Here is a 25947-nt window from a genome sequence, read left to right as displayed (position 1 = left end):
ACTTCTCATCTCTGGGACTCAATGTAAGGTAGCCACATGGAAAAATGTTCTGTATTTTCACTTTGGTAGAACACAGAACATAGAGCAGAGCACAGGTAAAGTTGGCTGAATGATCTCCTGTGCTGTATCATTCCATTTTATGATTAACAGAAAGGTTTGATCTGCAAGTACATTGGTTCAGTCAAATCTCGAAAGTGGTGGGAAGTAATTCTGCATTTTGCTTGGTTTGCCACCTGTCATATTTTTAATTACACTTACTGGTAAGTTTAATAAACAGTAGGATCTTGTAAAAAGATTGTGTCAGGGCAAGTATGGTTTTCATTATAAGCAGTGGTATGAGATTAAACGGTATGTTTTTGATTTAGAAATAAGCTGTCACAGCTCTCAAGAGATGTGTGTCAAGGAAGGTCGTATTAGATAAATTGTATTTTCTTTTGTGTCTTCTTCAGCACCTGTCTTTGACAGCTGAGATGGCTTATTCCTACACATATCAAAGCTGTTTAATCCTACAGCACTACAAAGAATTTTTTTATTTAATGAAAACCACCTGTAGGGCACAGGATATTTCATGGATTGTTGATTAAGTTTTTCATATAAGCAATTGCAATAACACTTTTTTCAAGGTGAAAAGTACCATTAGTGGAGAAATAAAAAAAACTCTTCTATTTTGGCCACACTTTGGCACTGCAGAGTACTGCAGAGCTGGCTCAAGCTGGAAACAAAGTTTTCCTCCATTTTTTCTACTGTATTGTTCTGTAGGTTCAAGTGGCTGTCATGTTGTGATGCACTGTGAAGCCAAATATACATTTTACTTTCTTGTTAGAAATGACATTCATTATACCAATGCCATAAGATGAATTCAGACCTAGGTGCTAATTGTGAAAGTGATCAATAGAACTTCATGCACAATGATTCCAGTTTATACTGTTAATGAAAGAAAGTGTCTGTAAATGTGTCCACATCAGGCCTTTCCCCCACCCCTGCCCCAGCCTCCTCTGCCCAAACCCACCCTATCCACTCTTTCGTCATAATTGAAAAACTCCATCTCAGTCATCATTTTCGTGAATCTTCTCTGCACCTTCTCCAGTGCATCACATTCTTCTTATAGTGCGGTGGCCAGGACTGTACCCATTACTCCAGCTGGTGCCTAACCATTGTTTTATTAAGTTCTACCATAAACCTCTCTACGTTGTTGTAATCTGTGCCCTGGTTTATGAAGGCAAGAATCCCATATGCCTTCTTCACCACCTCGTCCACCTGTGCTGTCACCTTTAGAGACCTTCGGACTTGTCGACTGAGGTCCCCCAGTTCCTCAGTACTTCCTTGGGTCCTACCATTCATTGCATATGTCCTAACCCCATTAGTCCTCCCAAAGAGAATCACCTCGCACTTATCAGGATTAAATTACAAACTGATCAATATCATTCTATAGCCTATAACTGTCCTTCACATTATTAACAACACCACCAATTTTTGTGTCATATGCAAACTTACTAATTGTACCTCTTGTTTTAATATCCAAATAGTTAATGTGCATAATAAACAGTAAAGGACCCAGCACTCATTTCTGTGGTACACCACCAGTTGCAGACTTCCAAACACAAAAACAACTCTCCACCATCACTCTCTGCCTCCTCTTTCTGGTCCAATTTGCCATCATGGCTGGATCCTGTGAACTCTAAATTTTTGAAAATGTCTCCCATGTCAAAGGCCTTTCTGAAATCCATGTCGACCATATCAACCCCACTCCTTTGTCTATACATCTTGTTATCTCTTCTAAAAATCTGTTCATACTAGTTGAACAGGATTTCCCCTTAACAAAGACATGCTGACTATTGTTGATTAATTCCTGCCATTCCAAATGGAGGTTAATCCTGTCCCTCTGAATTTTTTCAATAACACTACCACTGCACAGGCTCACAGGCACATTGAGCTGTTTTGATTTGTGAATTTGGTGGGTTTATTTATTATTGAATCACACTGTTGGAAATGCACTGGAGTATTCATGTTATAAGCTAGCTAATAAAATATCTGGTGTGTATAATGATCTGACTCTTACAACTTCAAACAGATTGCTTATTGATTTATAAGCATTAAGCCTTTGCAGAGACACTGCTATATCCAAAGAGTTCTCAAAATAAAGCTGAAATCATGTTTGTAAATGTGGATTTCTTGCAAAGAGTCTTACAAGAAGCTTTCCAAAACTGCTTTCAGTTAGAGCCTGGCTTACCCAACTTGAGCTCAGTGGGACCCAACTATGTGTTTGGTTCAGGTTGGATTGGCTGAATAGTCTGTTGTAACATTAGGGTTTGGTTTGGGTTGGGTTATGCTGTACTGATCCAGCTTAGTACTTTACCCAGGTCAGTTTCACTCTGTATTAGCAGGTTCAACTCTGTATTTGGGAGATGTTTCAGTTGGACATTCGGTCAGGGAATGGAAAAAGTACTTCCGTCGGACTTGGTATGGCATTTTCGGGCAAGGGTGTCAAGTCTGATTCTGTCTACAAATGCCTCCTGATCAGGTTAGGCATGGAAAAAAATATAAGTACTCAAGCTCAAGTGGAGTTTGTATTAGCTACGGTTGGGTGGGTTTCAATTTTGTATATAAGCAAACCTCCATTTTCAATAATACATTTACCTTTACCAGCATATATCCATGATATCAAATCTGAATGCCATATTGGTGGCATTGTTTCTCATTATTCAACATTTGCCTGTTAGGCAGGAGTATTTAATGCCACTTCATTTCAATGGAAGAGAAAAATCTCCCATTGTTTCTTGGTGCACAGATTACAGTAGGGGACACAAGGCTTGCACCTGAAGACTTGCACAGTAATCCACAATCACTGTAGTCCTTCAGAAACTTTGCTGAATATGTTCTTGAAACCACTTAATGGGAAGGCAAAAGGTACCCTGGAATAAGATAAAAATATAATGAAACAGCCTCTTTTAACTTATTGGTAGTGATTTCATTTTCTCCATTGTAAACAAGTTTGTGATGCTGCTGAAGCAAGTTTTTCATGGTACCATACTTGTCGACATGGCAATAAACTTGATTTGACTTGAAGTAACCCAAGTCAGCCACCTCCAAGAGGAATGGGATTGGTTCCTGTCTGATAACATAGTTATGAATAAACTTATGTATTTAAGTGTTCTAAATGTGAAATTTAAGTCAGGAAAATAGAATTATAGGGGCAGAAACTATACATGCATGCTAAGTGATGCAGTGAGGAGAGGGATTGATAAATGGAAGGTAGCAGTTCCACAAAATGAAAGGAGGAGATAAAAAAAATTAGCCATCAAATTGAGGTGTCTTTTATTAGGATTGCATTAATAATGTCAATTTTTGCCATTGTACTTAGCCTCAACTATGTAATTGGATTAGAGCAATGTCTGGGAAGATGACATTCTCACAAACAACTAGCCATTTGAGACGAGTTACTGGAGGCATTCTAACACCCAGGGATTTATATGAGAATTATGGATTTGCAATTTCAGATTCTTTCCCATGCTGCATGAACAACTCTGTAATTCTGGAAGTACATTTCTTATCTTAGTAGATACTGAGAAGTGTGAAAATGCTTGGTTTTAACACACATAGTTGTAAATGGTTTTTATACCTGTTGTGGAAATGTGCAGGTTAAAATGGGTTAAGCTGCAGTTTTGAAAGTCAAACACTTTTTTTAAAAAAAGCAAAAGAAAATAACCTTAAGCTTAACTTTCTTTTCTTGAACTGAGTGAGTTCTTTCAAGAAAAACTGTAGGTAAACATTGGATCATCTGTTGCATATCTTGTGAGAATGTGTTCAGTATATTTTTGTGTAACTGGACAGAAAGGTTGGGTCCTAAAAATATGACTGGGTAATTTAAATTTGCATAACCAATCAAGTGACTCAGTTTGCATACAGCTGCTGCTGGGTGAAATTGGTACAGGTGTCTGGATCAACCTATGGGGAAAAATTAGGAATTAGTGACATCACTTTGATTGTCAGGCAGCACAATATTTACTAACTCTGTTTAGCACATGGTTGTGTTTATTTTCTAAAATGGAATGTCTTCATCATAATAAGAGAACTTGGGTTTGATTGAAATGTGAAACAATTAGTTTTGTATTAAGTATGATCTGAACAATATGTTATTTATTTCAAAGGAAAGAAAATAACTTCTTTCTTTATATGCAGCTATATATTTATTACAGTTGATGAAATTCTGTCCTCTTTGCAATTAAAAAAACTCAGGCTGGTTGCTTCATAGTATCCCAAATCCTGTTGCTTTCAATTTGTTTTTGTTTGCTATTTATCATTTTATCTCTTTAGCTTGCCCTACTATATCCCACACCAGTCTCTGAGTGAGAGAGAGGCTGACAACTTGTTACCAGTATAGTGTTGCTAGTAAGAAAATATTTGTCTTCCTAAAATCTCTTCTCAGCTTTGCTTATCCTGATACGATTTGGCTTTTCAGCAATGAGTTTGGGTTTCATTGTTGATCAAGTGTGATTTTTTTTCCCCTTGTATTATGCTTTTCCTTTGAACAAAATAAAATGGCAAATATGTGTGGACATCTCTAAAGACACCAGTTTCTTTAGTGACGGGATCGTAAATTTGTTTTATTTCTGTCAGTACTGTTGATTGCTACTGTAGAACATGATTAAAAATGGATTATTCATTTTAGAACTGATTCTGCAGCTTGGCACTAGTAGAATGCAGCACAATCAGATGTGTCTGCTGTAAACTTAACCGTTAAATGGTTTGGCTTGTGTTCAAAGATTACATCATTTAAAATAAGAGTAAAACTGCTCTTCAATTTGCTATGCATTATTCATGCACAAGTTGCTTTGTTATTCTTCCTCACCATTTACTGTATGAATTATTTCATAATTTTTCCTCCCTGGACTATACTGCAGAGTCATTGCAGATCCATCAACTGCACTTAAGTAGTAAGTCTCCAATCAGCCCCCAGTCTAACAACAATAGCCATCGCAATTGCTTTTTTTGTAAATTTGCACTGCAAATAAAGCATTTCTGTGTCCCACGATGAACTTTTTTTTATGAGCAGCTGTCATGTTATGGTTCTTGGCCTTTCTCAGACCTCAGCTGCTTGACATTTAGCGATTACCAATTCAAACTCAAGTCAGCCTTGATGATTGGAAACATTTAAGGGTGCACCGTTGTACCACCTAAGAGTTGTTGGACAGTCTTTATTCCAGGAAAAACTGGCTGCAGAACTTTCACTGCTTGGCCATGTAATACCTTTCAGACAATGTCTTCCTCACGAAGACCATTATTTTGCATCTATTATGTATGATTATTCTGGCAAAATGATAGATTCGTAATTCCAAATTCTATTTAAAAAAACAATGCTATTTCTGTAATAAGAAACAGAAGCAGGAGTAGGCCCCTCGTGCTTGCTCTGCCATTCAGTAAGATCATGGCTCTTCTTTTATTTCAAAATCACTTTCCTGCACTAACCTCACATCCTTTGGTTCCCTAATATCTAAAAATGTTTGATCTCTGTCTTGAATATACGTAGTGACTAATCCTCCTTGGGTAGAAAGTTCCAAAGATTCATTGCCCTCCATGTCTCTGTCCTGAATGGCTAACCCCTTATTTTGAGATGCTAAATTCTGGTTCTAAACGCTCCTGCCAGAATTTTGTATATTTCAATGAGATTTCTTTTCATCCTTCTGAATTCAACACAGTATAAGCCCAGTCTGCTTAATCTCTCTGAATATAGCAAACCACCTCCCCCCCACCACCAATCCCAGGAACATGACGTATTAATTGTCTAATGTGTTCTTTCAATAGTTGAATAAAAATTGCATGTAAACTGAAAGGTGATATTGATACCCATTAAAAATAATGCAAAATTCACTTATTTTAGAATGTGAATTTTATAACATGTTGTACTTTGTTGTATGCAAAAGCATCTGATGGCGTTGATCTGTTGCTTTTAACCATAGTCAGTAACATGTAAATATGTAGAGCCAAGCATGGAGATCATCGATCTCCCATTGTTCAGAATTTTTTAAGCTGAATATTTAAATAGAAAATCCTAAATCAAGCTTGCAATGTCCTTCAATTGATATAGTTTCTACCTTTTGATTCCACCTCCTGAAGAATATGGTCTCACACTTTCATACACCACATTACATTTGCCAGATTTTTGCCCACTCACACATCCTATCTGTATCACATGGCAGAATCCAAGAATTCTCATTGCAACATACTTTCCCACCTATTTTTGTCATCAGTCAACTTGGATAACTTGCATTCTGCCCTTTCCTCAAAACCATTTACCATAAAACTCCAATAAACCGGTATCTGATTGTTTGGAAATCCCAGTGGTTCAGCAATTGACCCAGGGCGCCATTTCCCACTCTTCCTTTTAAACTAATTGGGGCACAATTTTCTGAGCTTCCATTAAATTCACTGGGGGCCCTGTTTCCCCTCCTCCCTATGAACTCAGCAGGGGGTTCTTTTTCCCTTTGTCCCTTTAAACTCACCAGAGACCCATGCTTTACTTGAACAGACTGGGATCCTTTCTTCCGCTCCCTTTAAATGCACTGGGGACCTGTTTCCCCCGCTCCCTTTAAACTCAGCGGGAGCCCTATTTCACAGGTTTCTTCTAAACTGACTGGGTTCATTGGAAAGCTTGTTGTACTATGACATGAAAATTTTTTACAGTGAATTAAAAGTTTGCTGGTGTATGCATTGGAATGGTCTGGAAAATCTGCTAGTCTGGCACCATCAAAGGGTGCTAGTTTTTCAAAGTTTTACCATGTGGAGATAGTAAGTAATTGAGCATCAAGAACTGATCCTTGTGGTACTCCACTGTTTACATTCTTCCAGATTGAAAAGGACCCATTTATTCTAACCCTCTGTCTTCTATGTGATAACCAATTTTCAATCCATGTTAACCTACTTCCCTCAATACTATGAGTTCTTATCTTGTACACCAGCCTTTTGTGCACCTTGTCATATGCCTTCTGGAAATCCAAGTGCACTGCATCCACAAGTTCTTCTTCATCTTGTTCTTCCGTTACCATTTTTGAAAATGTAAAATTTATCTACAAGACTAGAACAGTGCACTTAAGAGCCATGTACAAACTTCCCCTCCAAAAGTTTAATATTCTTGCCCACTGTTGCTGGAACTCATCCATTTTAAATCTCATCATTACTTGTAACTCTGGGTCCTATGATGTCAGTGGGACTTGGCATTTAAACTTGCATCTGATGGAACACAGTGCAGCTGCCCCACCTAGTGCTAGCTGTTGGGGAAGAAGCAGAAGTCCTGAAATGTCAATTATTAACTTAATTTGGTGGGTCCAGAGGACAATTAAGCACTAGCAACTGGCTTTCTACATCTTTATTTCAGTTTAGGCAAGAAGCTGACAGAGAGGAATTAAATTAGCCTCGGGAGTAAAATGTTGCAGCTGTGAATGTGATGCCATTAGTCACACACATTCACCTAACCTAAACCCATTCACAGATACAACAATATCTTACATTTATTTATGCTTTCAACATAGTAAAATATCCCAAAGTGTTTCACTGGAGTGGTAAGCAGTAAATTTCTTGGACAAATAACCTACAGCATACATACCAAACAATCAAGTTAGGAACAGTTTGTGCTGTGTAAAATTAAAATAATATGGTTTCTAAATTATTACTGGTTTTCTTAACTGTTTATACATGAAGGCTACCCTTTTAATAGTTCTGTGCTATGCACCAAGGTTTCTCTCTGCAACTTCACATTCCAGCTACTCAGGATAAAGACTAGTGGTGTTCCGCAGGGGTCGGTGTTGGGGCTGCTCCTTTTTACCTTGTATATTAACGATTTGGATGATGGAGTAAATAGTTTTGTGGCTAAGTTTGCGGATGACACCAAGATAGGTGGAGGAGTAGAGAGTATTGAGGAGACAGGTAGGTTGCAGAGAGACCTAGATAGTTTAGGAGAATGGGCAAGGAAATGGCAAATGAGATTCAATGTTGAGAAATGTGCCATTGTACACTTTAGAAACAGAAATAAACGGGCAAATTATTATCTCGAAGGGGAGAAAATTCAAAGTACAGAAGTACAAAGGGACTTGGGGGTACTCGTGCAGGACACCCTAAAGGTTAACTACCAGGTTGGATCGGCGGTAAAGAAAGCGAATGCTGTGTTGGCATTCATTTCGAGAGGTATAGTGTATAAAAGTAAGGAAGTGTTGATGAGGCTCTACGGGGCACTAATGAGGCCTCATTTGGAATACTGTGTACAGTTTTGGGCCCCATATCTTAGGAAGGATGTTGGAGATGGTTCAGAGGAGATTGATGAGGATGATTCCCGGAATGAAAGGGCTTACATATGATGAGCGTTTGTCGGCTCTTGGACTGTACTCACTGGATTACAGAAGAATGAGAGGGGACCTCATAGAAACATCTAAAATGTTGAAAGGACTGGACAGAGTAGATGTGGCTAAGCTGTTTCCCTTGGTGGGTGAGTCCAGGACCAGAGGGCACAATCTTAGAATTAAAGGGTACAAGTTTAAAACAGAGATGAGGAGAAATTTCTTTAGCCAGAAGGTAGTGAATTTATGGAATTCCTTGCCACGTACAGCAGTGGAGGTTAGATCATTGGAGGTGTTTAAGGAAGAGATAGATAGATATCTAATTAGTCAAGGTATCAAGGGATATGGGGATAAGGCTGGAAATTGGGGTTAGAATAGTTTTTTTTTGGCCCCCCCCCCCATTTCTCATTCTTTTACTTTTTTTTCCCTTTCTTTGGAGCAGACTCGATGGGCCGAATGGCCTACTTTGCTCCCTTGTCTTGTGATCTTGTGATATTAAGGTCACAGTAGTGTGGTGGAGGACCAGTGATTGTCCCAATTTGTAGTGGGCTGAAGGTTGGCATTTTGGCAATCACCCAATAGACTCTGCCGATCTGAGCACCTTTCAACCGGAAACAAAGGCAAGCAACAGCTGTTACTCCAGGGAATTATTGGTTGCTTAAGATTAGATCTATCTAATGCAAGTGAATGTTGGCACAGATTCATTGTACTGTGGTCAAGGTAAAGTGTTTATAGTAGATTGTCACTCAAGAAGCATGAATTATACTTTCCAGCATATTCCTTTGTGTATATGCTAGCATATAAAAACAATAGCTCGATTAAGGGGTTGCAGAGTGTAACATATTATGCATTTGTTACACTCTTCTAAGTGCCATACATGTATGAATAATTTATCAGACAGGGAAAGGAAAATGGATGGCTTGTTTGGTCAGCTTGGAAAGAAGAAATGGTCCATGATACTTAAAGCATCTTCATTTATCAATCATCTGTACTGAGATTGCTGATGTTTTTTATCTTTCTCATTATGATAATAACTGAATCTAATGGTAAAGTTCATTTGGGATTTGTAAATTAGTAATATCTTCTCTTAAGTAACTTTTAATCTTTTTCTAATTATGCCGTTATTTCGAGAATGTGAGTTCCAGTTATTATGAGCTTGTCTTCAAAGCTTGCATTAGTCTGCCAATTCCTGTAATTTATTTGTTTGTAAGCTTTGCTGAATTGCAGCCATTTAATTCACAAATGTTGCTTTATTTGTGAAAGACAATTGTTTAAGTATAAAGAAAAAACTACAAACACTTGAAACCATATTGAAGAGGATTTCCTTCATGAATAATCAAGGTTAGCAGAAGATTGAGACTTAAAATTTGGCCTAACTCATATTCTGCACCAATTGCCTGAGTGAATAGAATATAGCATTATGCAGAGAAGAAGTGGATGAAGTACAAATAAACAAGCTGCATTCTTTCAGAAAAGTTTGTTCTGCTGAATTTTTGTGTTTGATGAGGATGTTGGATGATAAATGAAGATAAGTGATATTCCTTGTATAACTTTACCTTGTATTTTATTTAATATTAATGATTTTATACAAATGAAAATGTTAGAGTGGTGGTCGTCTTTAGTATTTAATAGTGTAATTTGAAACAAATTTTGATTAATAGGAAGGGAATGGGGGCAGTGGAGGAGATGATGATTGAGGAGTGGATCAAGTTGTAACAGAAGGAATGGTCCTTGCAGTATGCCAAATGTGAAGAGAAACACTGTAGATTGCATGTGGAGTCCAATGAAATGATGGATGAAGGTGAAGGTAAAATCAAGGAGAACACTGTCGTGATTTTGGGATGTAGTGGAAGAAGTGGGAGCAGAAGTGCAGGAAATGGAATGGTCAAAATCTGGCCCTGGTCAAGTATGTGACTCCTTGGTTGAGGGAAGTGCTGGACTTACTGGAAGCTTTGGTGTCGAAGGTAGCATTTTCAAAGCATGTGGAAATGGAGAAACTGGAAGAATAAAAAAACAAATAGTCACTAGAGGTAGGAGGGGGAAACGTAGCCAATGTAGCTATGGGAATCAGCAATGTAAAGTAAATACTGGTTAGTAGCTTATAGCTTATAACCAGCAGAGGCGATACAGAAGTCAAGAGAAGGAAGGGAATAGATGAAGATGGACCAAGGAGAAGGAAGAGTGGAAATTGACGGCAGGATGTCATGAAATGTTACTGTTCAGTGTGAGAGTAAGAACAGAGCTTGACAGCATCAATACTGAAAGAGGCGATGTGATTAACATCTTTCTTAATCAATGGGATTGAATACTACCTAATAAACTAGCAGCTTGCTTAATTGCAGGTGTGGTGGCTTGGGAGAGCCAGAAACTCAATTTACTGCATTAATATTGCAACTTTAATGTGGATATAGCACAAAACCACTTTCTGTGAAAAATGAGAATAAAATTCAGGCAGAAAAAGAAGGCAATGTGCTATCATGTGAGTAATGAAAATAACATAAATCCTGGTAAAATGCTATTTTGAAAAATGTTTAAATATGGAAGGAGAAAGGGTGAGAGCAGAAGTGCAGGAAACAGACTGAACATAGTCCATCACTGATTGAGCATGGAGAATTCTTGGTTGAGGAAAGTAGAAAATTTGCTGGAAGTGTTGTTTTAGAAAGTGACCTTATCAAAGCGCATGGAAATGGAAAAAGTGGAAGAGGGAAATAGACTCCTTACAAGGGAGGGTAGGAAAAAGTGTCGTCAGTGTAGTACAGCAGTGGTGATAGAGAAACTGAGAAAGAGAAGGAAGTAAAAGAGACAAATATGGACCAAGGGGAGAGAAAAGTGGGAATTGATAGAAAATGAACATATTCCTGTTCATTGCGAGAACAAGAGAGGGAGGATGGGAAAAATAGTAATCAGTGTAGCTATGATAAAAGTGTTTAGAAAGTTGATTCGTACAACATTAAGATATTTGAAGGCTCTATCACCGTTTGGAATTAAACGAATAAGTAGACAAAAATGTCAAACGCCTGAACTGGACAAGTGAAAATTGGGTAGGACTGTTTCTGTGCAGCAGACTTAAGAAAATGTTGCATTTGAGGGAAGGTGAGAGGGTCGGCAAGGAGAACATAAGTGATGTTGAGGACTGATGTGGCAGCAAAGATGAGGTTGAGGCAAAGACAAGAAGTGTTAGCAGATACTGTTATTGGTGGTGGGTAGGATGTGGGATTTGAAGTGAACTCTGGATCAAGCAGGATGTGATAACTTTGTTCCCAATTTGGCAGGTGTGAGGCAAGTGGTGCAATTTGCAAATTGTGTTATTCAGCATGGGAGAAATGGTTTGAAAGTAAAGCTACATAGAAAACATGCCTTCATGAGGAATCACAGAGGAGCAAAGGAGGAGTGGACTCTGGTCGTATTTTTAAGAAGAAAGCACATGTATAAAAATTGGATTGCACCTTTTCTTGGTGCATTAAAACATGTCTATGTTTAGAACTAATGCCTATTTTGGTTCCCTGCAAAAAATGTGAAATCGAGGTCAATATGTAGTTTGAAATGGTGTTAGAGTGGTTTACACTGGAAACCATTGGTAAAATAAGACCTGCACAATTCCCAGTGGAATTTCACTAATCACTGAATGTTAACATGCAAGTTCAGTCAGCAGTTATAGTGGCAAGTAGTTTGTTGGTCACTCTTGTGAGAGGATTTGAGTTAAAGACGAGAGATGCCTTGCTCCAACTTAGGTAGGGGTCTGGTGAAATTGCGTCTGGACTATTGTGTCAGTGCAGAGGCAATGACAATGTTATTATAAAGCAGTAAGCATTCTGAAATAAGCATATCATAGCACTGCAACTTGTAAAAGATTTCAGCCTAGGAATTCTTTGGTGCTGGGAAAGGCACGTTAAACATACAGTCTGTGCAGATCAATGCATGGTTTGTGGAAAGAGCCATTATCACAAAATTCTATTGCACAAAAGGCACATGCATAAATGAAGGTTGTGGATGTGGTATCTGGACATGCTTTCAATGCCACAGCACGTGCCTAAGCACCACTGTGGGGCTGTGCCATAATTGCAAGGAGGACCTGAAAACAAAATCATGAACTTTGAGATAAACAATGTAAGGCTGCTAAATCAATGTACGTACCATCAAAAAAAATTGTTTATCATAAGCTAAGTAAAAGGGTGCTCATAACTGGTTTCTCGTCAATTGCTCACGAATGCCATTATGTCAGTTATTTCTGGCTGAGCGTGCAACCAGTTTTGTGCAGTGGATATATCCACTGCAAACTAATATGAAGTATCCTGAGATTTTCACTTAGGATTCTTCACAGCGTTCAGTATAAAAGATCCTTATCCCATGTGTCTTATGTCTGGATTGTATTTGATTCAGGCTTCAGAGGTGATGCACTTTGTTCTCCATACAGCCCTAGCTATTTAAATAAATTTCCCGAGTGACCTTACAATATTGATTTATGATGTATTTTGTAGATTCTACAATGTCTGTACAGATTTTTACTCATAAAATTCTTGTAGCAATTTACTTTTAAGATGAACAGAAGGTGACATTACACCAGCTTTGAAGTGTTGCGATACTTAAACATGGAATTCAGTTTTGCATATTTCTAAAAGACTTTTCTAACTTTTTCAATGGCAGTCATTTTACTGTGTTACAGGACTGCAAGGCCATAGGCCAAATGATTCCATTTCACAGTGGAATTATGACTTTCACCAATATTCTCTCCAGAGAGAAGATCTTAAAAACTGTGCAATAAATCATCTCAGGCATTCAAAAGATGATTTATAACATTTTTATGAAGTAGATATTTTAGTCATATGAATGGTTAATTTTGATTGGTTTCATATGTATTGAATGACTTGTCGTCAGGATCACTGCAAACTAATTGCACTGATTTATAATTACTATTAGTTCCATCTGAAATGTGTGATAAGAATTCATAAACCTTGGACTAGATGAAATTACACATAATCAAGAGTCCTGGAGCAACTACTTGCAGCATTTATCCTACTAAGTTGTGTAGTCCTGCTAATTTAATGATGGAGTAAATCTTATGATCTTCTGTTCTTCTCCATTGCAATTGATAGAATTCTTCAGTTCACCATTATAGTACGAGAAGAATAGGGTAGATTTGATTAACAACTTTGTACATAATTGAATGTTTTCTAAATGTTGCATGATCTATCCTCTCTCATAAACATTCAGGCTAACATATCTAATCTACAGTATAGGGTGACTGACTGTAAGCCTATTTGTAACTGCAGTATGTAGCCCCATGGTTCATATATTATAATATAGATGACTAAACCACTTTACTAATGCCTCTTAGATCAATACCCTGTGTTTTTAATTTTATTAATACATTAACGAAGACACCCATATGTTACTAACACGTTGAAAGCTTTAGTATCATATTTCGAATAATCAGCCCTTCTGTTTCAATTAAATAGAATGTATGTGGATTATAAATTTCATATGTATAAGCCAGCAACAAAATAATCAGGTAACAATTGGCTTTTCTTGCTCCAATAGATATTGAAAAATAAATATTTGAGTGGATTGGAATGATTGAGTGGTCTTCAGATTCTTAAGTCTGAAGTCCAAAAGATCTTTCGGTACTCAAATAAAATCAATAGGACCTTTGAAGGGGGAGAGAGAGAGAAAGAGCTGTGCCATCAGAAGGCAGCATAATGCTTCACTAGTTGCAGGTGACACATATAAGAGGCTTCAAGTTTCTCTTGATTAGAGCATTAACTGTATCATCCATAGAACACTATCTGATGGAATAGGATCCTGATTTTCATGAGCACTGCTTCTAAAAGCTTAGGAGAATTACTAAGTGCAGATGAAGGATCTTGACTGAAAACGTCGACTGTCCATTTCCCTCCATAGATGCTACCTGACCCGCTGAGTTCCTCCAGCTTCTTATGTGTTGTTTTAAAGTGTAGAACAGTTTCAGATAAAGTAACTCTGATGAGAATAGAAAAGGCTGAAAATAGTTGGGAATAGGGAGAAGAAAGAAGGGAATAATTGCTATTCCCTTCTCTCAGTTCCTCCACCTCCGCCACATCTGTTCTCATGATGAGGCTTTCCTATCCGAGATGTCCTCTTTTTTTTTCAGAAAACGGCATTCCCCTCCACTACTATTAATGCAGCCCTCACCTCATCCCACCCCCGACTTAAAGCGATATGGTTCCCTTTGTCCTCATCCACCACCCTTCTAGCCTCCGCATCCAACACATCATTCTCCACAACTTCCACCATCTCCAACAGGATCCTACCATCAGGAACATAGTCCCCTCTCCCCCCCACCCCTCCGCTTTCTGCAGGGATTGCTCTCTCCACCACTCCCTTGTCCACTTGTCCCTCCCCACTGATCACCCTCCTGGCACTTATCCCTGCAACCATGCTAAGTGTCACTCTTGCCCCTATGCCTCCTCCCTCACCACCAATCAGGGCCCCAAACAGTCCTTTCAGTGAGGCAGCACTTTACCTGTAAATCTGTCAGCGTCATTTACTGCATCTGGCACTCCTGGTGCGGCCTCCTCTGTATCGAGGAGACCCAAAGTAGATTGGGGGACCGCTTTGTCAAGCACCTTCATTCCATTCGCCGCAACAGACAGGATCTCTCAGTGGCCAGACATTTTAGTTCCATTTCCCATTCCCATACTGACATGTCTGTCCACGGCCTCCCCTACTGCCAGATTGAGGCCTGACACAGGTTGGAGGAGCAACACCTCATATTCCGTCTTGGCAGTCTCCAACCAGATAGCATCAACATCGATTTCTCTAACTTCCGGTAACCCTTCTCTTCTGTTTTCCTTCTCCTCCACCTTTGTTTTCCCTTTTCCTGTGGCCCTTTCACCCCTTCTCTTTCCCCTCCCCTACCATCACGACCCTCTTTCTCATTATTCCATGGACTACTGTCCTCTCCTATCAGATTTCTTCTTCTTCAGCCCTTTGTCTCTTCCATCTATCACCTCCCAGCTTCTGACATCACTCCCTTTTACCCCCCTTCCCCCACCCACCTACCTTCCCCCTCTCACTTGGACTCACCTATTACCTGCCAGCTCGTGCTACTCCTCCCCCTGCCCTTTTATTCTGGCTTTTGCACCCTTCCTTTCCAGTCCTGATGAAGGGTCTCAGCCCAAAACATCGACTGTTCCTTTCCCTCCAAAGATGCTGCCTGACCTGATGAGTTTCTCCAACATTTTGTATGTGTTGCTGAAAACAGCCAGCAGGTTAGGCAACATCTGTGGAGAGAGAAACAGATTTAATGCTTCAGATCAATGAGCTTTGATTAGAACCAGAAAAAGTCAAAAATCAAACTTGTTATGCTGCAGAGAAAGGGGAGAACTGGAGAGAACAAAGGGAATATCTGTGTTAGGGGTTGAGACTAAGAGAAACTAAATGATGCAAGTGTAGTGGTGCTGGATGTGAAAAGGCAGTGAGGCTTATTAATTGTAGTCGATCTATCTGGAGGAGTTATAAATGGAAGGAGATGAATGAGAACAGAGGAGATTAAAAAATTGTTTGAACCTTGAGATACAAATGCTGCAGATGCTAGAACTCTGAAATAAAACAACAAATGCTGGAAATGCTGAGCAACACAGGCAGTAGCTAGAGAGAGAGTAAAATGGAACTAAGAGGAACCACTTAGTTCACATCCTCAGCCAAGAGCCTCATGCTGGGCAATGGAAGATTCTTATAATTCCCATAACATTCACCCTTCCCTGCATGCTGATTTTCAAATCAATTACACACTCTCAGGCTCACTTAAGCCAGTACAGTACCTGAGGAACAGTCTTAAATCAGTGTGATATAGTCAATTACTGCCATTGTTACACTTTTGCCATTGCAGAATTATTCATGATTTCAAAGAAGCCTTGTACAATTATGAATGTTATTCCTCAGTATCCATATATTACCTTCACTTTTCAACTCAATTTAACTTCATCAGAGGCTGAATACCATTATGCCAAACAGCTCTTTCCATTCACAAACCCTTAAAAACAAATGGCCCACTTCAGAAAGGGACTAATTAGGATCAGAACAATACAAAGTATCAGGGCTACTCAATGAGGTCAGAAGCTCACTTAATAATCTGCTCCTTGATTCAATGGAAGACTTGGGCATCAGCTGCAAATAGTCACTTGATCAAGAAGTACATTCATTCATCTCAGAGTCCCATTGAAACTAGTGTTTGCCAAATCTTTAGCACTACAGTCCATTTGGCACATCAATCTATATAATTTCAGATCTAAGGTCATACTTTAGCAACCACACTCGGGTCCTACAGCTTCTACAAATCCATTGTGAAAGAAGTATGACAGTGCAGATATGTAATACTGTACTTCAAGTAGGTAAATCCGTCCCTACTTGATTTCTGATATTCTTTACCAAATAATAACTTTTGAAAGATTTTTCCAAGGGTTGGGGAACCAAGCATGAGAGGGCATAGGTTTAAGGTAAGAGGGGAGAGATTTAATAGGTATCTGAGGGGCAACTTTTTCACCCAAAGAATGGTCAGTATATGGAATGAACTGCCAGAGGAAGTGGTTGAGGCAGGTACATTAACAACATTTAAAAGATACTTGGACAGGTACATGGATAGGAAAGGTTCAGAGGGATATGGGCCAAACATGGGCAAATGGGACAGCTTAGATAGGAATCTTGGACCAGTTGGGCCGAAGGGCCTGCTTCTGTGCTGTATGACTCTATGATATTATGATTGTCACACAGGAAGGTGTGAAGGACAGCTGCCCTTCTGATGAAAACCAAAAAAAAATGTAGGTGCTGAAAATATGGAATAAAAACAGAAAATCTTGAAAATTCTCAGTTGGTCAATTCTACCAAAGGGTCTTTGACATGAAATGTTAACTTTGTTGTTCCACAGGTGATGCCTGACCTATGGAGTGTTTTGTGCCCTTCTGATATCATCTGGCATCATGCAATGTATTTGCAAAATTGAGATCATTCTCATGTTTCTAAAGACATTTCAAATCACACTGGTCAGAGGATCCTTCTGTATCACTATTGACTTCTGAGAAGACCCTGCCTCTGTAGAAAGTCACCATTATAAGCCTTTGAACCATCTGCATTGGTCCACTGTTATTACTAACTTTAAGCTGTCATGCTATCAGGGAGTCTGACAATAGCAGGCTGCTGTGACAGTATTGATTACTCTCTTCTGTCAGACTGCATAAGGTAATCTGGGTAACTTCACGTTGCCTGATGACAAGTCACCTTTGATTGGCCTCATATAGCTAGGCTCACTGTCATCTCCTTTGAATTATTCTGTGGAAGTTATCCCAGGAATGGACAACAATCATGCAAGAATAGGATTTGATACTTCTGCAGCACAGGAGGGCGGGGTGCAAATTATATCCCTTTACATAGGCATTCATCTTATGACTTGCGGTGACAATGCACAAATAATTCAATGCATTTGGCTGAGTTACTTGGTTAAGTAAAAGTCGACTGAGGGACAAGTCAAATTAAATGGCTTCACATGGCATGAGCTGCACAGACGAGCAACAATTTTGAAACAGGACATTTGGTTGCAAAGGAAACTCACTGAAATGGTAATGCTTCTTGAGATAAGATGAGTTATCTTTATTAGTCACATGTACATAGAAACACACAGTGAAATGCACCTTTTGTGTAGAGTGTTCTGGGGGAAGCCCGCAAGTGTCGCCACGCTTCCGGCGCCAACATAGCATGCCCAGAACTTCCTAACCCATACGTCATTAGAATGTGGAAGGAAACCGGAGCACCCGAAGGAAACCCATGCAGTCACAGGGAGAATGTACAAACTCTGTACAGACAGCGGCTGGAATTGAACCCACGTCGCTGGCGCTGTAATAGCGTTACGCTAACCGCTACACTACCGTACCGTGTTCTTACAGTCACTGGTGGTGCCTCTTAATTTTGGTAATTTTCAGTATAGGCTTAGAAACCCTACAACTACACCACAGTTTTTCCCCTCTGGCTACTGGAAGGCTGGCTCTCTTTTTAGCTCGGAGATACAAATGTCCTCTCAGGATGCCCATGCTGAGTGTGTGCTCATGATAAGCTGCCGTGTACCAACGAGTATGCTTGCAATCTGGAGAAGCAGGCTAGGGTGCACGTTGTCTGAGAGCCAGAGACCACAGGTTGGATCCTGACATTCTGAGAGGGAACAGGAGCCTCTGTTCCCACACTGCCAACTGGACTTTCACTGCACCAGGCAATGGTGTGAGCAACTCTTGCTGGCCTGATTGCACGACTGCCATCATAGCCTCCAGCACCCTGCCGAGACTGGCAAATAAACCCTGGAGCACAGCTGTTTGCTCCCTGTTAGCAGCACCAATGTCCTGTAGAGCAGCAATCTGCTGTCCCTGAGAAACAGACTGCTGCTGGTTCAAGGTTAGCAGAGCTCCAGTGGACTGGGACAGTGCCTCAATAGAGGCAGAAACATACTCGCTCAGCTACCATCTTTCCTCAGCATTGCCACTGCCTGGGGTGGAAGACCTAGTCTTTTCCAAAGTGGAAGCAAGGTTCTCCTGGCTCTGCACCAGCTCCCAGGAGAATGTGGATGTGGACTCCTTCTTGCTCCTTGTCATCTCATGGAGCTGGTCTGTCTGTCAAAGAGGTTTCTGAATGTTTCATTCTCCTGGGCTCACTCTACTCCTTCCAAGTCAATGCTACTGACTGGATTCAACCTCCATAAACAGAACCTCCATAAACAGAACCTTCATAAACCCCAAGCAAACTGCATTCTGGTAGTGCCAGGTTTCTCCCGTCATGCAATGTTCCTCTAATCTGTTTCCTCACATTACTACTGTCCGAGCTGGTGTTCTGCAGGAACAGGCACACAAATGCAATGGGCTGTTCTTCTGCAACATTAGTGCTAGCATCTCTTTCAGTTCTGCAGAAGACTCCTGAGCATCATGACTCGCAGCTGGCCACACTCTGCTCACTTTCCTGTCTCTGTGAGGAAACCCCAAAAAGAAAAGTAATCTGTGTAAAATATTAAACCTCACCACCAAGCGTGCCTCATAACTCTTGTCGTGTAATGCACCCAACATCTTTCTGTAAGTATCAACTACTGGGTATACTAGGAGTGAGCATTTGTGTCGGAGAGAGGAGCTTATGTTGAAGCTAATAACCCAGGATTGTCAGGCACTATCAGTCAGAATTGCAGGAGACAAGAGTTTTCATTGAATGATGACTATCCAAGATTATGAACATGGGTAGGATTACAACCTTTACCAAATATCTATGTTGCAGCTGTGGTAGGAGTTTAAACAATGTGGGACCACTCTGCTCAAAGTCCTGTATGGCATGTCACAAGCATACTTAATATCCCCTTATATCTATATAGGATCATATCTGGATACAAGTGCAGTCTGTCTGCATTAAACATACAAGTTGACGTAAGGCCCAGATGCATGGCAGTGTCTCTTTGACATTTTACACTGGATTATAAGGTACAATTGTGTATACTTAAAAATGCTGCAGTGCATAAGCCTTTAACTCTTTTTGGATGTCCACTTGGCAAGATTAGCTCAGTGATATATGTGCTATGGCCCATTGTTTGCATCTGACTAACGCCCAGATTTAATTTCCTGATGTCAGAAGGCTCTATTCATTCAGAATGCTTGTAAATGGGCCCTCTTGGATATAGGTGGTCTCCCTACATGTAAAGATGTACAGATGAGCAAGTCGTGGTAAGGTGCAATGAATGCATACTTGGCTGATCTCAGATACTGTCGTCTTCCCCTTAGATCTGGGATGTGCTTGTCCCATCACACTGTTCTCAAGAGGCATTAACCTGTTTTCCTGAGATGGACTCCTTCCAGTCTGCTGCAGCAGCCACCTATTTCTTCAAAACATTTCAATCAATATTTGCAGCAGAGCATTCAGCCATCATGGAATACAGATGAAGAATTCATATTAGATGTGCCAGTTTTTTCAAGTACATCTGCCATGATCCTTGCTGTTTTATAAAAACTCCAAACATTAATTGTTTTTAATGTTCTCCCTATACTTCTTCATTTTAGGATGTAATGTTGTTTTAAGTGTAAATTTCTGTCATGACTACATGGGCCTTTATCCTACACTTTTAAAAACATAGAAGTGAGGCTCTAATTTTTTGAAATGGAATACTGTCATTTTTTCATTTGAAATTCTCCCTCTGCTTTACCATAACTATTTACCTTTGTTTATTTTAAACTGGTTAATCTTAACAAAAGTAAAGAGAAATCTTTAGTTAATACATGCAATTGCAGAATAATACTTTATGTAACTTAACAGCCTATCCAAAAGTAAAATAAGGATCATAACTCCAATCTGTGACCTTGTAAAAAGAACAAGGGAACTGGAGTAGGCTATTTAATCTTTAAAGTATGTTTTGGGATTCAGTGATATCATGGCTGACCTGTGACCTAACTCAATATACCTACCTTTTCTCCACATTGCTTAATACTTCTGGCTCTCGTAAATCGATCATTTCTGGTTTAAAGTTAACAATTGGTCTATCACCAATTGCTCATGGCAGAAGTGAAATCCAAGTTTCTAGTGTCCCCTATTTCTGGGACCTCTTGCTGATTTGACCCTGAAAGACCTGGGTCTAACTGACTCTAGTCCTTGACTCCCCAAACCACTGGAAAATATTTTGTTATATCTATTCAGTAGATCTTCTTTATAGCCTACATAGTCTCTTTCATAATGTACACAAATTTAAGAAGTATGATTTGAGCCTCCATTATTTATGATTTGCAAGGCACTAATATTGCACCAAGGCACTAAGTCACATTCAATTCTATCTGATGTTAGTTGATGTATATATGCGTTCACATTCAAACAGTCTTGGGATTTTTCATGTGCTTGAACAATTTTTATGATATAGATATTTGCTCCATATAAAGTTAAAAGGATATATGAACTACCAATTGTTGATTTATAAGAGAATAATTTTAAAATACTTTAGGCTTCTATTGGTGCCATTTATTCTTCATACAGTACAAATAACTTGTGTATTAAAGAAAAATGAAAGCTGGAATTGTAAATTTCAAGAATATTTATTGCCTTTGAAATCTATTCAGAAATGAGACTTGCATATCTAGAAGTGACCCAATTCTACAGCCTCTAGATTATGCTTTGATTACATTTGATACCAAAGGTTTGTCTAGGCAATCTATTAGTTTTTAAGTGCAGTAATCAGATGCATTTTGACATTTTTTTGGTAAAATATAGCAGTAATTATGCATAATTCTAGCCTGCATTCTGCAATTCGTTTCTGATAGCGTGACTCATTTTTCTAGTCTGGAATACTGAAAATTGAATTATTTACTTAGTGGCTTCTTGCAGCCAGTCCATTACTGTTTCAAAAGCCATGGTGTGCTCCTGGGAACATTACTTAACTCTTTTTGATGACCTTCTTAAAATGTTGACGAGTTGACCAAGTACAGCAATAATCAATACATTAGGTAACAAAGAAAATAATCAATTAACCGAGTCTGTAATGGATTCGAAGGACTAATCCTGTGACCTATATAAAATGACATAAATGGCAGGAAAATATTGCTAAATATAAATTCAAAGGCTAGAGATTCATACTTTAAAAAAGCCTTTTTCGTTTGATGTTATTAATAATTAGTAATTTACAGTTATCGATCTAGCAAAGCTGACATCACTCAATTCTTTACAGTATTGTTTTACTTGTTTTGAGAGAAAAAAAATCACATTCATTCAATGCAACAAAGCACTTGCTTTTAATATGTTCATTTGCAAGGGCAGATTTGAAAGATTGTTAGATTTTTCACCCATTGATCATTGGAAAATATGGATTAAAATAGTAAATGCTTGCTTTGCTGCTGAAGATATTAATGTTTATTAAACACATAGAAGGGTGCTGTTTTTAAGTTGTTTGTTCTGGTTCCTTGTCAATCTTACTTTGGTACCTTTTATCATTACAGAACTTTCATTATCTCCTAGGTCCACATTTATTGCCTACAAACAGCACAGCCTTTGGCAACTCTGGGTAATGCTGCAGGAGACTACACCTGCGTGAACTTAAGGGATAGTCCTCCTTATCTGGCTGTTACTGGAAACAAGGACAGGAAGTATGTAGAAAATACTTATCTAAGACTAAATCTTAACACATTTGTTTAATTTTCATTTCTTCATTTTTAGTTCCCTTCACAGTGCAGAAGAGGCAATGTAATTTGCTTCAGTGTTTTAATGGAGGTACAAGAGATTCTGCAGATGCTGAATCTGGAGCAACACACACAAAATGCTGGAAGAACTCAGCAGGTCAGGCAGCACCTGTGGAGGGAAATAAACAGTTGACATATCAGGTCGAGACCCTTCAGCAGGACTGGAAAGGAAGAGGACAGAAGCCAGAATAAGAAGGGAGGGGGAGGGGGAGGGGAAAGAGCACAAGCTGGCAGGTGATAGGTGAGTCCAGGTGAGAGGGGGTAGGTAGGTGGGTGGGGGAGGGGGGATGAAAGAGAATGATGTAAGAAGCTGAGAGGTGATAGGCAGAAGAGGCAAGACCCTTTTTTTCCATGGTCTACTGCCTTCTCCTACTGGATTCCTCCTTCTTCAGCCCTTTGCCTCTTCTGCCCATCACCTCTCAGCTTCTTACATCACTCTCTTTCATTCCCCCTCCCCCACCCACCTACCTTCCCCCTCTCACCTGGACTCACCTATCACCTGCCAGCATGTGTTCCTCCCCCTCCCCTGACCACCTTATTCTGGCTTCTGCCCTCTTCCTTTCCAGTCCTGATGAAGGGTCTCGACCTGAAATGTTGACTGTTTATTTCCCTCCATAGATGCTGCCTGACCTGCAGAGTTCCTCCAGCATTTTGTGTGTGTTGCTCAGTGTTTTAATGAATTGTTTTGTTAGATATTATTAAACCACATAAATGTAATTATTTTATCAGATATTGGACATGAACATTACTGCATTGTAAAAAATCATTTACGACCTAGTCATTGAAACAAAATTGGCAATTTACAAACTCAATAAACAACCATCTCTTATCAGTTGCTAGATCCATCTCAGAATGAGTGTTGATCCTAAGATTTGAAGGAAAGAAGAATTTTCATGTTCCTTTAGCTTGTTTTCACTTAGAAATTGCAAGTATGCATTTCATTGTTCTCTCAAACATCTGATATTGCTAATTTTCCATTTAAATGTATGTGGACTGTCATTCACAGAGACATCTTACTTCATAGCATATTAAAATAGAAGGCACAAAACAGTTGGGAGCTTGTAATCTATTTCCAGTTCAGAGGTGGCAGTATTAACTTATGTAGTTTATCCAGCCATTGGGTTAACATCCAGTACATTAGATCTGCAACAAAATATGACAACCTTTTTGTGATTTGCCTGTATGTGTGTTCAGCAACAGTTTCTTCCTTTTATTTCCACTTTCATCATCTTCAATGTTTCCTATCAATATAATGTGCTCTGCCATTCACACATGCACTTGTATGATGTTGATGTCAAGTTTATGCAATTCTGAGGAAATAGAAATGGCTTTGACTTGTTGAAAATTTGAAACAAAAATCATTGCACCAACTCATCAAGGAGTAGGACTGCTACATACACATCAGCATTTGGAGCAAGCTTTTTTTAAAGCAATTTCCTTGCATTCAAAATTTGAAGCACATCTGCCTCAACTGCGTTGGAAATAAGTCAAAGGAATTATTTATCCTGTTAACACTAATGTGGTTGTGTCATTTTTGGCTTCACTATTGTGATCATTAGTCAGGGAAATTATTGATGCTGTTAGCATTAATCTGCTTGCATCAGTCTTACTCGCATTGCAGAATTATGTTACATTTCTGGATCTTGTTCATTAAATGGTCTCAAGTGGGACTACTAGTGGAAGGATTGTAATTTTAACAAAAGGCATCTTCTGGGATTATTCTTGCTCAGATATAACATTACAAAATACTACCTATGCTATTTAATTTTGTTTTTTTTTTGTCTCATTGTGCTGTGGGAATTAATTACTAAACTTGAACAAGACCTCTCTGCTTGATGTATGTGATTCAGAAAGTCAGAACAATAGCACAGTGACTCTTGTATAGAAAGAAGCTTTGTATGGACAAAAGTAGAAAGCATTGAGCAGGGGGGCAAAAGGGATAAGGTAAAAATTGGGCAAAGCTATACTCAAAGAAAGGAGGTTTTAAGAACCTTTTGAAAGTGGGAAAATGTGGCAAGATGAGTTCTTTTTGGAAGTGTCTTTCACAAGACAGTCTGACACCACTGTTTATTACAATGGAAAAAGTGGGAAACATTAGTTAGAGTGATCAGCCTTGTTTCATGCATAATAAGTTTGTAATAAGGAGTTATTACCTTGTATTTGCTGGCTTGGTTTTTGAATTTAAAGTACATTTTCAACTTGTACTAAAAGAATAGGATTATTTCACTGTTGAAAAGGGAGTATAGGTAAAGCGTGCAGCAATTACAGCCAACCAAAGAATCTGAAAGAAAGTTATTTTTATTTCTCCAGTGCTTTTAACATTTTGAAACTAAAACCTGTGAAATGAAATAAGATTTCTTTTTAAAGGAAATGGGAAGCCTTGCCATGTAATGGCATCTTCCTTCTGGATGCAGTAATCAGAGCTTCCTCTTTCTATAATTTCCCACATTAGGGAAATAACTCTTTGTTAAATATGAAAATTACTTTTAGATATGACATAAAGTGGTCTAACCTGCCACCCTTTGTGGTGCTGATACTTTTAGATAGTAGATGGGAAGGACTACTGTGTGTCAATAAAGTTCCAATGTGAGTTTAAGCCAACATTGTATAAAACATACCTAAACAATTCTACATTTTAGTTTGGCAGTCCTTGGCATTCAATATAAAATTCCCTTCACCGTATCTTTGAAATCCAGAACCATGATGGTGAATTTGTGGCAAGATAAAGGAAACAGTTTGATGGAACCAGGATTTGTCCACATAACACACACAACCAGACAGACCAATGACAATGCAAGATGGGTGCACATGGCTGCCTCTCTGTGATGGACAACCAAAACAAAAGATTTTGATGTGGAGGCAGCCACGATTTCTATGAAACTGTAACAATTATCTGCTTGTGCTTACAAGGCTAATGGAAAGAAGGGGGAGGGGAGGAGGATGCACTAGTAATACCTCAATGGAGAGGGAATAAGGTGCACCCTGGGATCAATGGAACATAAGAAATACACTGGAATCTGTGACTAGAAAAGATTACTGAGATAGTGTAAGTAATTAGAGATTTTGATGTAAGGATGAGGAAATTGAAATCAATTTACAAAGGCATGTGAAACCTTATGAGGCTTTGAAATCTTTTTTAGAGGCCAAAGGCATGGAATCCAGCTGATTGTATATTGATGAGGGAGTGCTTTGAACTTACTATAATTTCATTTGGGGTTATGGGGAGAAGTAGAGGAGGGTTAGGATCAGTGTAGGCAGAGGAAAGCAGTAGCCTTGTTAACATAACAGTAATGAAGTTTGTTAAGGACTTGTTCTTCAAGATTGAGCCTATTGAGGTAGCTGTGAAGGTTGACAGCATCAAGTAGCTGGTAGGAATTGCAGAGAATGCCTCCAGGTTCAGATGATGTTAAGAT

General features: G+C 39.1%; 1 protein-coding gene across 1 annotated transcript in view; it reads left to right on the top strand.

Annotated features, from left to right (window-relative positions):
- Nucleotides 1-25947, top strand: part of fbxw8 (F-box and WD repeat domain containing 8) — a 116829-nt gene that overhangs the window by 76068 nt on the left and 14814 nt on the right. The window contains exon 8 of the mRNA XM_052032225.1: nucleotides 22314-22441. Coding sequence (XP_051888185.1) covers nucleotides 22314-22441 — 128 coding nt within the window. The remainder of the gene's footprint in view (nucleotides 1-22313; nucleotides 22442-25947) is intronic.

This window comes from Pristis pectinata, chromosome 17 (genome assembly GCF_009764475.1).
Source record: "Pristis pectinata isolate sPriPec2 chromosome 17, sPriPec2.1.pri, whole genome shotgun sequence".
In the NCBI taxonomy this organism is placed as follows: Eukaryota; Metazoa; Chordata; class Chondrichthyes; order Rhinopristiformes; family Pristidae; genus Pristis; species Pristis pectinata.
This window is presented reverse-complemented; position numbering and strand designations above follow the sequence as displayed.